Genomic DNA, 15,352 nt, shown 5'->3' with positions numbered 1-15,352 from the left:
CAAATTGGTAAAATGGAATGTTAGGGGGCTCAATAATATGATTAAACGAATTAGGGTGGCCACCTATCTCCGGCGCTATGGGGTCAGCATTGCATTCCTACAGGAGACACACCTTTGGGGGGACGGTCTTAAGTATGACCAGCGTAGGTGGCGGGGACACTTTTTCGCCACATCTTACTCCAGATTCGCCAGGGGTACATTGATATAGGTGGCACCGGGAGTCCCTTTTAAGGCCTTGCACACTACACTGGACCCAGAGGGCAGGTTTACGATAGTGGTGAGGTTGTTAGATGGTTGCAGTGTATGCTTGGTGAATGTTTATGCCCCGAACAGTGACGATGGGGAGTTTCTGGGTCGGGGCTGGGACGGTTAGATCTGGACCCGAACACAGAGCTACTTGTCGCTGGGGACTAACTGTGCTCTCGATGGAGAGCTTGATTGATTCCCCCCTAAATTAGATGCCAAACCTAGGATGAGGGAGGTGATGAACCAGATGCTTCAGAGTTATGGCCTGTTAGATGTATGGAGGCACCGCAACCCAGCCAAACGGGTGTATTCGTGCTACACGCCTGCTGCCAATACCCATAGTAGATTGGATTACTTCTTCCTCCAGGGAACGGCAATGTTTCACGTAGCGGAGGTACAGTATTTGGCTCGCTACTTATCAGACCACAACCCGCTCCTGCTCACGTATTCCATAGGCAGACCACGACCAAGATCCTGCTCTGGAGACTAAATACAGAGGCCTTGAGCGACCCTATCTTTAAAGAAGCTATTTCGCAGGGGCTCCAGAGGTATTTGGAGGTGAATTGGGGCTCCGCTAGCACCAAGCCGAATGAGTGAGATGCTATGAAAGTGGTTCTTCTGGGGATTTGTTTGTCTACAGAGGTGGGGGTAAAAAGGGTGCTAGAACGGGACCTCCGCAAATATGAGGACCGCCTGGCAGTGCTGGAAAAAGACTTTCCCACAGACAAAGAACAGCTACTGGAGTGGATGGCCGCACGCCAGCAGCTTGGGGACACATGGGCCTCGCTCGGCAAATTTAATAGAACGGCCAGTATGCGGCGGTGGTACGGAGGGCGATAAGGCTGGGAGGCTGCTGGCGCGTTTAATTCGTGTGGAAACCCAACCGTCCCCGATTCTGGCACTGAAGAATGAGATGGGCCAGTTGGTGTATACTCAGCAGGCGATAAATAGGGTCTTGCAGTCCCATCTAAGTAAAATTTACCTAGAGTTCCAAGAGGGAATGGAAACATTTCTTGAGGGGGTGCAGCTGCCCTGTGTAGACGCGGACAGTCAGGAGGAATTGGGGGGGCCCCTTCGGGAAGAGGAATTACGAGCCGCAATAGCCCATCTGCAGACGGCAAAGTCCCCAGGGATGGACGGCTTAGCTGCTGAAATATATAGAGTTTAAGGGGATTTTGGTCCCGAAACTCCTGGAAATTGCGACGGAGACCTACGACCGAGGCTCGCTCCCAGATTCCATGCGGGCAGCGACGATAGTCATGATCCCCAAGCCGGGCAAGTTCCCGCTTCTGCCCGGATCGTATAGGCCCATATCTATGCTGAACGTGGACTTGAAAATTATCAGTCAGGTGTTGGCCAGTAGACTCCTCCCCTACCTTAGGCGACTGGTCCATGAGGACCAATCGGGTTTTATTCCGAGCAGGAATACGTTACAGAATATTCGCCGCCTGGCCCATGTCATGCGGGCCTTGGGGGGACGTGCCCAACAGAATACACTAGTATTTCTCGATATCGAACAAGTGTTCGACTCAATCCGATGGGCATACCTCTGGAGGGTGCTTTTTGAAAATGGGACTAGGGGAGGGGTTCGTAAAGTGGATGCAACTGCTTTACACCCGACCAGTGGCCAGGATCCGCACGGGCGATATGTGTTCAATGAAATACCCATAACGAGGGGGATGCGTCAGGAGTGCCCACTCTCGCCCTTACTCTTTGCCCTGGCAATAGAACCGCTGGCATGTCATCGCCGCAAGCTACTGGAGGGTCAGGGCATTCGAGTGGGGGATATGGAGCACGTGGTGTCCCTGTATGCGGACGACGCCCTGATATATTTAAATCAGCCGACGTGGTCGTTTCTGACCTTGTTGACTGCTTTATCACAGTTTGCGGCGGCTTCTGGTCTTGTGGTGAATAACGCAAAATCTCAGCTCTACGCGATTGGGGAGCGATCCGACTGGGAGGAAGTCCAACGCCCAGAGATAGGACTCCCGTGGGTGGACGATACACTCCGCTATCTGGAGGTCTGGATCGGACGGGACCCGTCCAGCTTCTTCCAGCACAATATGGGTAGGATAATCCGAGGTCTGAAGGGGAGTATCGCCTTTTGGAATACCCTTAAGCTCTCACTGATGGGGAAGATCGCCTTAATCAAAATGGTGGTCCTCCCGCGCTGTCTGTACACAATGCAGGGGTCCTTTTATGAGCTGCCGCACCAGGTCTTCCGAGAACTGGATTCCTTATTAGTTCTATTGTGGAACAGGAAGAGGTGTAGGGTGAGTCTAGATGTCCTAAAGCATAGATGGGGCTCTGGGGGTTTATAAGTCCCGGACCTGGAACTTTATTATTTTGCATCACAATTACAACATAATATCGCGTGGCTGGATACGGACCCCTCCTGGGAGAGGTCCTTGATGGCAGGTACTTATGGGAGTTGACAGTTGGGAGCGCTGCTCTGGCAGCGGGGAGGACGACAAGACCTGGACTCTGCCCTAGCGCGGTTGGAGGCTTTGATATGGGACAGAGTAGTACGGCGCCTGATTCGCAACAGGCCGTTCGCCCCGGACATGGATCTTTGGCTAATGCCACCCTTTGCCCAGATTGAACAGGTCATGTCCATGGACAAGTGGAAGGAGGGGGCTGCCTGATGCTGGCAGACCTCTACCCAGACGGTAGATTTATTACCAATCTGGAGGCAGTGACCTCCTTTGAGTTGGGACCGGGACAATTCCTGCACTATGCCAAACTAGCGGCGACAGCTCGGCAGCTCTGGCCATCGTTTCCAGAGGCTCCGTAACACACCCGCACTCTGGTTACTATGTTGGTGATGGCGGGGGGGCGTACGTTTGTGACTCACTTGTAGAGGGCGTTATGGGAGGACAAAAAGTTGCAGCCCCTGGCGGTGGAGGATAAATGGCAGCAGGCGTGTCCGCAGGAGACTTCCCCCCCCCGAGAGTGGGAAAAAATACAAGCAAGTGTGAGGAAGGTGTCAGTGAGCAACCGCTTTAAGCAATTCCAGTATAATATCATACACATGACTTACCTCTCGCCCACACGGCTTCAGGCCATTGATAGTGCCAGAGACTCCACTGCCCAAGATGTAGTAGTGCACGGGCGGATTTTATACACATGGTCTGGGCGTGCCCGTGCACCAGTCTTACTGGGTTTTAGTTTTGGAGATTCTGGCAAGGGTGACCGGGTGGTTAGTGGACATGGACCCGCGCGCTTGCATCCTGGGCTTGATCCCCCGGGATCCCAAACGAAAAGTAAGCAGGCGGTTCCTAATGTTGGGCCTAGTCACAGCCCGGAGTAGTATAGCAATCCACTGGTTGTCCCCACAGGGCCCGACGCTGCTGAAATGGAGGGCAGACCTCCGGGAATGGACATTGGCTGAGGAAGGACACATGCGAAACACTAGGAGGGATGGCCAACTACCGGAGGTCTTGCTGGCTTGGGGGGCGATGTTCCAAGATTTGGTGGGACAGGACACTCAATCGACACAGGCTTGTAGTCTGAGCTCATAGGGCGGAGGGAGGCTCCGGTTCAGGATGAATGGACACACAGCGACCTACCATAGGGGATACGTGACTCGGACCTTTACATCTTTTATTCTTTTCTCTTTTTATGGACCAGGCAGCAGGGGTGAAGGACAGATGAGACTATATACTGCATGGGGTGGCCTGCTTTTTGTAATGAGAAAGTAATGACTGATGTATTGGTATAAGCTATGTCAATCTACTGGAACGGATGTAGACAACATGTACTGGTGATTATAAGTATTGTTGCCACTGATGCGATATGTTTAATCTGAAAAACCAATAAAATAAAAAATAAAATAAACTTTAACAGCTGCTGCTTTCATGGACCTTGGCCCCTAATTACCTTAAGTCCAGAAGAGCAGTTAATATTTCTCCCATAGGATAACATTAACGCATTCGAGGCTCATGCTTAAAATCTGACAGCTGTCATTTTCTACTGATTTTACTCTAAAAATGATTAAATATAAAGTACATACCTGATAATCTTGGGGCCTATAATCTGTTTTTTTTAAATTGGTCTTGAGTGTCTCTTATTTTTCATAACGTTTTATTGAGTTTTGCCATGACCAGGGTCTGCTGGGCATTCATATACATTTAATAGTATGCTTGCAAAAATTGGCATAGTATCACAAAATAATACTATATGAACTAAATATACAAGCTGCGAAAGAACTTGTCTGTGACCCCCCCATTTCAACCCCATGTAATACCTTCTCCCATCAAATAGCTGGTAATTTGGGATGTTATTTATCATGACCATAGGACCGAACCTCTGAATCTAATGTTAAGAGTCAATGATGGCTGTGAGCCCCAAATATGCTTATAGGATCGGCCCAATATTTTCAAATACAAGAGTGTTTCTGGGACATTCTATAGCCCGAAACACTGGCCTCTCCAGGCCTATACAAAAATGTATCTCCCTTTTCCAAACGCCGATGAGGAGTGGGGTCTCAGCCCTTCACAATCGGGTGATGTCCTGCTTAGCGAGGGTAAGACCCAAGAATAATAGATGCAGTTTGTACCAGTTTCCGAGTTTGTGCAGCAGTGCTAGCCTTGGCTTTCTGGGGAGTCTCCAACCCAACATCGCCATCCAACAGGAAAAAAACCCTTCCAAAATCTATCTAGCATAGGGCAGGTCCAGAGAGTATGAAAGAAGGTTCCTTCTGCACCACCACATCTCAGACATTCCAGGATGCCACTAGTACCGCCCTCCAGAGAGCCTGTGGAATATGTAGTATGCTCAGTCTAGGTATTTGAACTGGATTAAGCGCAGACTAGATGAGATTGCCACTCCCCGAGGGGATTCTAGGGCCTCCGTCTAGTCCTCGTCGTGGCCTAGATCTGTCTTCCAAGTCTCTCTAAGTGTCTCTAATGTGTATGCACAATTGTTGACTAGTGATTGGTATAGCTTGGAAATTTTATGATATTCTAGATTGTCTATTAGGTGTTTGCCCCCAAGTGGGCTAAAGTCCGGGACGGTCAATAAATTCTTGAGGTATGGCAGTGCATGGCGGAATTGCAATTATTTATAAAATGGATTACGAGGCATGGAGAAGTCTGCCTGCAACTCCTGGAAGGATTTGAGGGTAGAACATCTCCTAAGGCTGACATTGCAATCTGGTCCCAGCCCTGAAAGTCCTCTAGATGCTTCAGTTGAGAAAGGAGTCTCTAGTGCCATAGCGGGGCATCCCGCGTGAGAAGGCCCCACCAGCCCATTCAGCAGAGAACTGACACCAGGCGATTATTACAACCTTGGTGGCAAGGAGAAGGGCTAGAATGTTCGAATTATTGTATAAGTATGTGTATAAAATGAGGTCTCCTAGTAGCCATCGTTCCACGGCGTATGCAGGTTCATCTCTGACGCATGCAGGCTCGTCTCTGAAGCTAGTCTCCAAGAGAGCCGTGGAAAAAGATCATCAGCTTTCATCTCTCACTCATGCATGCACTTGGTAAACAGAAAAAAGACACAAAGAAAGTTTAGAATACATTTATTGATTAGTAACTGTACAGTTTATTTGATAAAACTACAGTGTTGAAAAGAAGCAGCTGTACTACCGTGCTATGTCTAAATGTGAGCAGCTGTTGCTGACCGGGCAAAAGAAAACAGTTTCCTATGTTGCTATGTAATACAGGCACCTTGTACAAAATGTGCAGACTGACTCCCGATAGGAATGACTGAATACCAAACATGTACAGCATATTTTGATAAAATAACGGCATGAAAACCAATGTGTTATGTGCGGCTGTCCAAAGCAAAGGCAACCTAAAACATCTAATACGCTAAACTAAATAAGAACCAAAGTGGGCTCAAAAGGGAATTCACTACACATTCACGGGTCTTTGCTAAAGGAGACTGGTACGGCAAAACTCTAGCATGGATGCTTAGGACATCCACGGATAGCAGCTAGATTGCATGTATCGATATTGCTATTAGGATTTTTGCTACATCAATGGATATTGTGCAAACTTTCAACAATACTACATATTACTTTATACAGCTAAACTACAGTGTGGTACAGCAGAGCTAGCTGCATACATAGGTGACGTAGCTTTAGCATGGATGAAGGTGAAATTAGGGAATTGGTGAATTCCCCCTAACACTGGAGGTTGTTATGCGTGCCATCAGGAGTCTCCTCGGTGGTAAGGACCCCAGAAGGAATGGCTTTCCTGTTGGATTATGTAAGGAATTTATTGACATACTGCCCCCCAATTATTAGATGTTTAAAATGCAACAATTGCTACAATTTGCCTGCCTCTAACTATGACAGAGGCTACAATCACAGTGCTACAGAAGCGGAGGAGGGACTCAACCAAGGTATAAACCATGGTCCTTATTAAACAATATTTTTGCAAATATTGTGGAGCAGAGCCTACATCCGTTGATGTTGTCCATGGTTTTGCCAGAGCAATCGGGCTTCATACCACAAAGATTTCAGGCCTTTAACTTAAATTCCTTGATGCCTATTGTTACTAAAATTGACACGCAACTCCCTCCATTGGCGATACTTGTGGATGCTAAAAAAAAAGTTTAAAGCGCTGGAGTTGTCGTTTATGCTCGAAAATCTTTATTTTATGGGATTAGGAGCTCTTTTATTAAATGATCCCTTTATTCTATACTGCACCCTTCACACGGATTTAGCTTAGTGGGTTATGCTTCCAGTTGATTCCCATTGGCATGTGTACCGAGGCAGAGATGCCCAGTCACCCCTTTTTGTTCTAGCCGTAGAGCCACTTGCTCGTTTCCTCCCACACTTCCACTCCAATTGTGGAATATACATTGGGGATAGACTACTAGTACTATCTCTATATGCAAATGAATAGTGGTATGTATTCAGAAATCTGTAGAAAATGTAGCACAGTCATTAGAGAAGTTATCAAATTTGGTGGCCACTCGGGACCCACATTAACTGGGAGAAGTCAAGGATTTTCCGGTTGACAGACGCTAGTGAGGCTTTCTTAGTGGATTACTCCTTGTAGTGCAGCCCAGATGGTGTGAAATACCCTGTGGTTTATGCAATAAGAGATATAGCTAAGATACGCTGGAATCTTTCAAAGTTCGAGTGGAACGCTGATACAATTACCAATATGCATGCTGGGTCGCAGCTCCCTCATTAAAATGATAATACTGCCAAAACGTCTATCAGTTTTCAAATATCCCAATATGGTTACCTATGGATTCTTTCAAATAGTTGAGGCATTTACTTATTATGTTGAATATGGGGTGGCAGACAGTCTTGTATAAAATGGGCTACCCTTACGAAACCCATGAAAGGTGGAGACAGACACACACAACCTCATGGCTCAAGCACATTACGTGAAATAATGGTTTCACATCAGAAACATTAATACATGCAAATAATTAACGCATAATAGTACGTCCCAAATCACTCTAACCCACTCTGTCCAGCCTTCTGTCACTATGGATGATGTGGATGTTGTTGGGATGGCATGTAGAGGGTGGTGGGAACTAGAGAGATATAGCAACTGTATGATGATTTACTCTCAAATACTGCCAGCATGGAGTAATCTGTTACTTACACCCACATTGGAGGAATTAGCTGTGAAAATTATGAGCATTTTGGAAGAGCTACCTTTTGTGATATCTTTTGCATCTGTACATACATACGTTTTCATGATTTCAAGCATAAGGGTGGGGAAACCATTAGCAATCCTTTTTTTACTGGAGTCTTCAATCTGCCACAAATTAAGTATTTTTAGAAACTTTCTCAATCAACCTGAGAAATGTGTTACTTACCAGGTTAATACAGCAAGCAGATCTTTTTCTATATGCTTGGCCACTTCTGTAGTATTGAAACACACCAAGGGCTAGGCTGGAGGAGAAACTGAGTTAGGAAATCAACCTTACAGGTGTTACTATTGGGCTCAAGTTTAAGATACCCCATTTAATTACAGATATAATATGATTCTGTTTCAGTTCTTGAAAAGGTTATTATACCACAAGTCAAATAGTAAAGTCCACCTCAAATAGTAAAGTAAAATGTGAAAATTGTGGGTTGGTTAAGGCACCCTTCATCCATGTGACATGGTTGTGTGCGAAAGTGTTCAGCTATTGGATTACGGCAGGATTGAATAGACGAGATGGTGGAGTACTCCCCGGTAGGAGTGCTGATGGCCACAGATGAGTTTCTAAAGGTAACCAGACTATTTGAATATATGGCATCGGTCCTAGCTGAAAGATGGGTAGTCACGTACTGGATGCAAAGAGGGAACCTAATACTATTCACTGGCTACAGGACCCAATAGTGCAGCGATCACATTGAGATATACACTGAAGATCAACACCCCAAGGCTCTGTCAAAGGATTTTGGGGGCATTTTATTTTATTTTATATTCTTCTATAGCGCATGAATAGACCCCCGGAGGGGTATCTCCGCGCTTTGCCAGTGAGAATATCCTCAGATGGTAATGAAGAGGTGAATGGAGCGTTTTGAGAGAGGGGGATCAATTACCGGGGAATAGATGTGTTTTTAGGACCTTACGAAAGGTCAGATGGTTAGTCAGTGTTCTCATCTCAAGGGGTAGGGAGTTCCAGAGCTTTGGTGCAAGATGGGCCAGAGCTCGCCCACCTTGTCTGGCCTTTTTTATTCTAGGCACCTGCAGAAGCTGCTGGTTACCAGAGCGCAGGGTTCGCCCGGGGGCGTAAGGCAGGAAGATGTCGGTCAGATATTTGGGGCCTTTGCCTATCACACTTTTGTGGATTGTGCATAAGGTCTTAAAATGCACTCGCTTCCTCACTGGTAACCAATGAAGTTTGGTCAGCAGTGGGAGGGAGGGGGTCTTGGGGGGGGGCGTTGAGGACTATCCTTGCTGCCGTGTTTTGAATCACCTGCAGCTTTTTTAGCTGCCCGTCATTTGCTCCCAAAAGAAGGCCATTGCAGTAATCCACTCTGCTGATTACTAATGCCTGCACCAGTGTTCTTCTATGGCAGTCTGGCAGGTAGGGAAACACTCTCCTTAGCATTCCGATGGCTCGGAAGCAGGTGCTCGCCACCTGGCTTACGTGGTCCTTGTAAGTAAGTGTTTGGTCAATTAACACTCCTAGGTTTCTCACTGTGTTTTTGGGACTAGGAACAGGACCTAATTCCAGAGGCCACCAATCCGGTGTCCAATGGGTTACTGCTTGTCCAAACAGCATGACCTCCGTTTTTCCTATATTGCATTGGAGACAGTTTGCTGACATCCAAGCAGATATTGCTCTCATTCCCTCTGCGAAAGATTTTTTTATCGCAGGTGTCAGTTCTTTAAAGGGGAAGAGGAGTTGGGTGTCGTCAGCGTACGACACTGGTGTAAACCCAAATGATCTAGCTAGGTTGGCTAGGGGGGCCACGTACACGTTGAAGAGTGTAGGGCTTAAGCAGGAGCCCTGTGGCACTCCCTTATTGAGCTCCCTGTGGATGGATTTGTGGGAGCCCAGCCTAACCTCTTGAGAGCGTCCTGACAGAAAGCTTTCCATCCATGCGAGTGCCGTACCCTCCAGACCTACGTCTTTTAGTCGCTCAAGAAGCACTTTGTGAGACATCGTATCGAAAGCGGCGGAGAGATCCAGCAGCACCAGAATCATAGAGTTTCCCCCATCCAGTGCCATTCTGATGTTATTGGTCACTGTTTGGAGGGCAGATTCGGTGCTGTGGTTTGGCCTAAAACCAGATTGGGAATAGTCTAGGCCCTCCGTTGCTTCAAGATGTTTAGACAGATAGGTGTTCACATGCTTCTCGGCTATCTTACTGATGTATGGTAAGAGTGAAATGGGACGCAGGTTGGAAAGGTCGGTCCATGGGGAAGCAGCTTTCTTGCGTATTGGGTTTACCACCGCCCTCTTCCAGTCTGCTGGGACTTGTCCTTTGGTGAGCGATATATTAATGACTTTCTGTATGAAGGGGCCCAGGAGAGGGATCAGGGGGGGAACCATCTTAGCAGGGAGGAGGTCGTTTGGAGATCCTGATTTGATGTAAGTAACGAGATGAGGGAGATCTGCACTTTCAATGAGGGGGAGATGTGAAATGGGACTAGCACTGTTTTTGTATTTAGAGTAAGACCATACTCTGGTCTTACTTATACTCACAGGTAGTTTCTGATGTACAATGAATACATTGGCAATATTGAAAACCAACATTGTTGACTCAGTTCATGTATTTTACTGTTATTGTCCATGTAGATACTGTAACTTGAAGGGGGAGTCTGCATAGCAGACCGAAGGATGTACGTCGCTGGAATGCTTTATGTTGATTATTGTTAATACCATGATTTATAAACGACTTAATTGTTAATAAAAAAAAACAAAAATGAAAATGCATTCAGGTTTACTATTTTGAAACAACTAATAAGTTTAACAGTCTTCAGCACGGTCACAAGCTAGCTAGCATGCGATTGCTAATAAAAAGATTCTGCGTCTTTCAGAGGTATGAAAAAAAGATTGAGAAGCAAAGTGAAAGACATTAATAAACAACAAAAAGATGTCAACGTAAGTCAAAAAACACAGAAAACAAGAACTGAATGATATATTGCACATATAACATCTCTACCAACCTGTGGCTAATGACACCAGCATCTGCAAGCAGTTCAAATATGCGTACTAGCTGAACTCGTAAAATATCTCGACGCCTGCGTCGCTTCATATTCTAATTTTCAGTGGAAAGAAAAACATAAGTTATTTTGACTTGCTTAAATAGAAATACAGAAGGTCAGCCATTTTGTTTGCATAAACAATGTTAATAATAATAATAATAATAAAACATTTATAAAGCGCCTGGCTGCACAGAACTGTGTGTCCCCGCGCTAACTGCTAATACATTGCAGAAGTCCAGAGGAGCTGTGGAAATAGAAGCTTACGGGAGGATTACATGTTAGGGAACAAATACGTTTTCAGTTTTGTCCGAAATCTCAGTTCAGATGGCTCCATCCGCAGGTGGAGCGGGAGCGCATTCCAGTATTTGGAGGCTAAATACCTGAAGGATCTTCCTCCCATTTTGGCCCTGATGATTCGAGGGAGTTTGAATAGCATCATGCCAGATGATCCTAGGTTCCGGGTCGGACGGTGTATAGTGAGGAGATTTTTTAAGTATTCAGGACCTTTGTCCTGAGGGATGTGGTGGGCATAGCAAAGAGTCTTAAACTTAATCCTCTCCTTAACTGGCAGCCAATGGAGTTTGGTCAGGGCAGCTTTAGCAGAAGTTCTTCTTGGGAGTCCGAGCACCAGGCGTGCGGCAGCGTTCTGCACGCAATGCAGTTGATGTAGGCCCTTCTGACTGAGCCCAATCAGGAGGGCGTTTCCATAGTCCAAATGGGGTGTCACCAGTGCATGGACTATGGTTTTTCTGGCTTCGGTAGGAAGAAGATCCAACACCTTTCGCAGAACTTTTAATATGCTAAAGCACCTTCCCGTTACCCTACTGACTTGGGTCTTGCCCGAGAGGTCTGAGTCCAGCATAACGCCTAGGTTTCTAACCGACTCAGCAGGAGTTGGCAGGTTTCCCAGCTCGCTGGGCAACCATGAATGAGACCATACAGAAGTTTCTCTCCCGACCACCAGTAGTTCGGTCTTGTCGCCATTCAGACGGAGACAGTTGTTATTCATCCAAGCCGCTAATGCAGACATGCAGTCCGAGAAATTGGTGGCATACTCTCTTCGGTCAGGAGTTAGCTTAAACACCAGCTGGGTGTCGTCAGCGTAGCTGACAATGCCCACCCCGAAGTCCTCTACAATGTGTGCCAGGGGTTCCATATAGATGTTAAATAACGTAGGGCTTAGACTTGAGCCCTGAGGAACCCCATGGCTCACCTTCCGAGGGGATTATCTGAAGGGTGGGCAGTGTAGCTGGAAACTTCTGTCGGCCAGAAAGAAGCGCAGCCAAGCAAGTGCTGGGCCCATTACTCCCCATGTCCGAGAGACGAGACAGCAGCGTTGAGTGCAGCACGGTGTCAAATGCTGCACTAAGGTCCAGCAGGACCACGCCGCTGTCTCGCCTTCGTCCACTATCTGCCAGGGACACTCAGTCGAGTATAGGACTGCCGACTCAGTCGAGTAGCCTGATCTAAATCCCGACAGAGGGATGAAGGAGAGCTTCTCTCTCCAGGTACTCCATGAGTTGTTTGTTAGCGATTTTTTCTATGATTTTAGCACAGAATGGGAGAAGGGAGATTGGGTGGAGATTTTGGAGCTGGGATATGTGAATGTTGGGCTTTTTCTTCTAATGGCATAACTTGGGCAGTTTTCCATACCTCCGGAACATGACATTCCTGGAAGGATAGAGTGATTATGTGACTGATGTGGTCAATTAATATACTTTCCATGACTCCCTTACATCGGTCTGGTGGGCAGGCATCAGTGGGGGAGCCCACTGTATGCTATTAATGATACCCAACAATTCATGTCTACCAGGTGTTTTAAAACTAGTTAGTGGGGATTTGTATGTTAGGGTGGAGCTGGTATCCGCGTTGGTGTTTGAGAGTTTTATTATTTACAACGGTGCCATGGATTTTGTCCACCTTCTCTACAAAGAAGTCAGCAATCAGCTCACATATCTCAGCAGAGTATGTGTCTTGAGTGTCGAGTCTTGAGGGGATTGTGAGTTTTGTAGATACTGAACAGTTCTTTCGTGGGATTGTCTGCTTGCTCAATTCTGTTTTTAAAATGGATACTTTTCTCCGATCTAACCAGTTTCTGATACTTTTTTAGTTCAGTTTTATAACTCTATTTAAGTTCAGGTGCGTAGCTCTTTCTCCATCTCCGTTCTATGGTTTTACATTGAGCTTTAGCTATTCTGAGTTTCTCCGAAAACCATGGAGCAGTTCTGGATTGTCTTACTGGAGGTTTGGATGTCCAGGGGGCAATCTTATCTAGTGCTTTCAACATCCATAATTCATAGTTGTCCCAGACCTCCTGTAAGGTGCTACCTATTGTCGGGGGATGCTCTGCTAAAATGCTATTAAAGAGTTCAGGAGTGAATTTTTTCCAATTGCGATGTTTCTGAGCTTCATGACTTAGCAGTAAAGGTCCAATAGTGCTTTCCCATCAAAGAGAAGTCCAGTAGGGTTCTACACTGGTCAACAAATCTTAGCAACATTAGCTGCGTCCGTGTGTTATTGAGAAGTGTGCTGCATATACATACTTCAAATAACTTGGTTTAGAAATTATTATTCACAGATGAACTTCAGATAGCTAATCCTAACTATTAATGGTTCTCAAAAAATGACCAAACCCAAGATTAGAAAACTCACAAATGAGCTAGATTAGTTCCACTTTCAGCCAGTTCATTAAATGTTTTCACACTTTCATTCCAACAGCAGGAGATATTCAGGCCTTAGTTTCTTAGTCATTATTGGCCACAAGTGTAGCAGCATTTTTTTAAACAGATTTCTTTCAGTCTTTGGGCTTTTCAAGTATGCGTTTTATATTTTTTTCTTTTAGGACGAACCTTAGACCCTATGCTAGATAACCATGCGACAACTGATAAATAAGTAAAAAACACATTATGACATTTTTGCAACTTGGACCTTCTGAACTTCAATTCAAATAATTGACTTGGTCAAATGATGTACTTTTCAACTCATTGTGGTCGTATATACTATATATCCCGTGGGAGTAGCTGTTTATGCTCACGCCCGCCGGGCGGGAGCAATGTATGTTTTCCCTGCCTACGTTAGCACGAGCAGGAAACCGGCGGGAGCAATATAGGTTTTCCCTGCCTACGTTAGTGTGAGCAGGAAACCAAAAGGTTACTCCCAGCTGGTGGAGAAATATGCATTCCATGCCTGCGCTTCTACAGGCTCCTTCAGGGAAAGCATACTTACTACCACCCGGAGGGAGATTTAAAAATGCCCCCGCCAGGCTGAAGCAAACCTATGTTTCCCTGCCTGCAGTCCTGCAGGCAGGGAAACAACTCTGTACCGGAGTTCAGCTTCCCAGGACACAGTAATTGAGCCGGCCCCAGGAGATGGGATCCCCAGGACCTTTACAATCAATCAGTAAATTTGTAGCGCACTTCTGGTCACCAGGGAGGGTAGGATACCCAGGTGCTGGCAGAGTTCAGCTGATTAACCAGCTCTTTAGGGACTTACAGAACTCTAAAAGTGTTGGGGAGGTCAGTAGATGAAAGGGTGACTCATCCATGTCTTCACTGCTATGTAGGAGAAGGAGCAAATTCTGCATCTGATATGTCAGATGCGGGTGGTGGGCATTAGAGAAAGGGACATGGAACAAGGTGACTGGAGGGCTGATGGACGTTCCGACAGGAATTCAATTAGGTGGGTCCGCAGTTGTGTAGGGCCTTGTATGGACAGGTCAGAAGCTTGTTTACGTTGTAGATGGAGGTCTTTGCCCATTGATCAAATGCAATGAAAGGAATAATAGTTTCCAAAACTCATGGTATGTTGTGCTTTTTAAGGAAGATATGCTGTTTATTTGTTCATTCCAATAGGGAAATTACCCAAAAAAAAACAGCTGACACGTGTTTCACCCGATGGACGATTGGCCGAGAGCTTTCTCAAGGCAAAGCATCTGGTTTGCAGTCCTATAATTGGAAGGAGCTTTAACAGTGGTATCTGTGGTTCCCGAGACCCTGAGCGGACAGAGTTCATATTAGAGGATAAGTCTTGTGGGGCGAGCTGGCTCCATGCAGTTGGTCGGATGTCTGTGGAACTAGCAGGGACGTGGTGTTTGTTAAAAAAGTTGGTGGCCTTGGGCTGGGGTTTAAAGTTTTTGTAGATGTTGCCGATCTAGTCGTGGAAGAAGTTTGCAAGGTTGGCACAGAGTTCCTGTGAGGGGTAATGTTAGTTGCAGTTGAGGGGTTGGAGAACTGGATGATGTGCAGGAGTCATTTGCTGTTACTGGAGCCCGATTTGATGTGTGATGTCTTTTACTATGATTCTCTAAAAAGTCTGTGGTAAAGGATGAGGAATGTCTTGCAGGCGGCCTTGTCGGCAGAGTTCTTGCTGGTGCAACAGCTCTTTTCCAGTTTTGTTTGGGGTGGCCTGACCCAAGGACACCCCCCACGCCGCACGGCTCGCCAGCTGTGCCCCCTCGCTGCTGCTCGCTCTCCCTGCTCCTTTTT

At 46.3% G+C, this 15,352-nt stretch overlaps 1 protein-coding gene across 11 annotated transcripts in view; it reads right to left on the bottom strand.

The window, feature by feature from the left end:
* The window catches only part of FRYL (FRY like transcription coactivator), a 2,483,143-nt gene that overhangs the window by 1,429,269 nt on the left and 1,038,522 nt on the right, over positions 1-15,352 (bottom strand). For all 11 annotated transcript variants that reach the window (XM_086962669.1, XM_086962670.1, XM_086962671.1 and 8 more), the window contains one exon: positions 10,830-10,921. In XM_086962669.1, coding sequence (XP_086818795.1) covers positions 10,830-10,921 — 92 coding nt within the window. The remainder of the gene's footprint in view (positions 1-10,829; positions 10,922-15,352) is intronic.

Source organism: Lissotriton vulgaris, chromosome 3_1 (genome assembly GCF_964263255.1).
Source record: "Lissotriton vulgaris chromosome 3_1, aLisVul1.2, whole genome shotgun sequence".
NCBI classification, from domain to species: Eukaryota; Metazoa; Chordata; class Amphibia; order Caudata; family Salamandridae; genus Lissotriton; species Lissotriton vulgaris.
The sequence above is the reverse complement of the archived record's forward strand: the minus strand, read 5'-3'. Positions and strand labels throughout refer to the sequence as shown.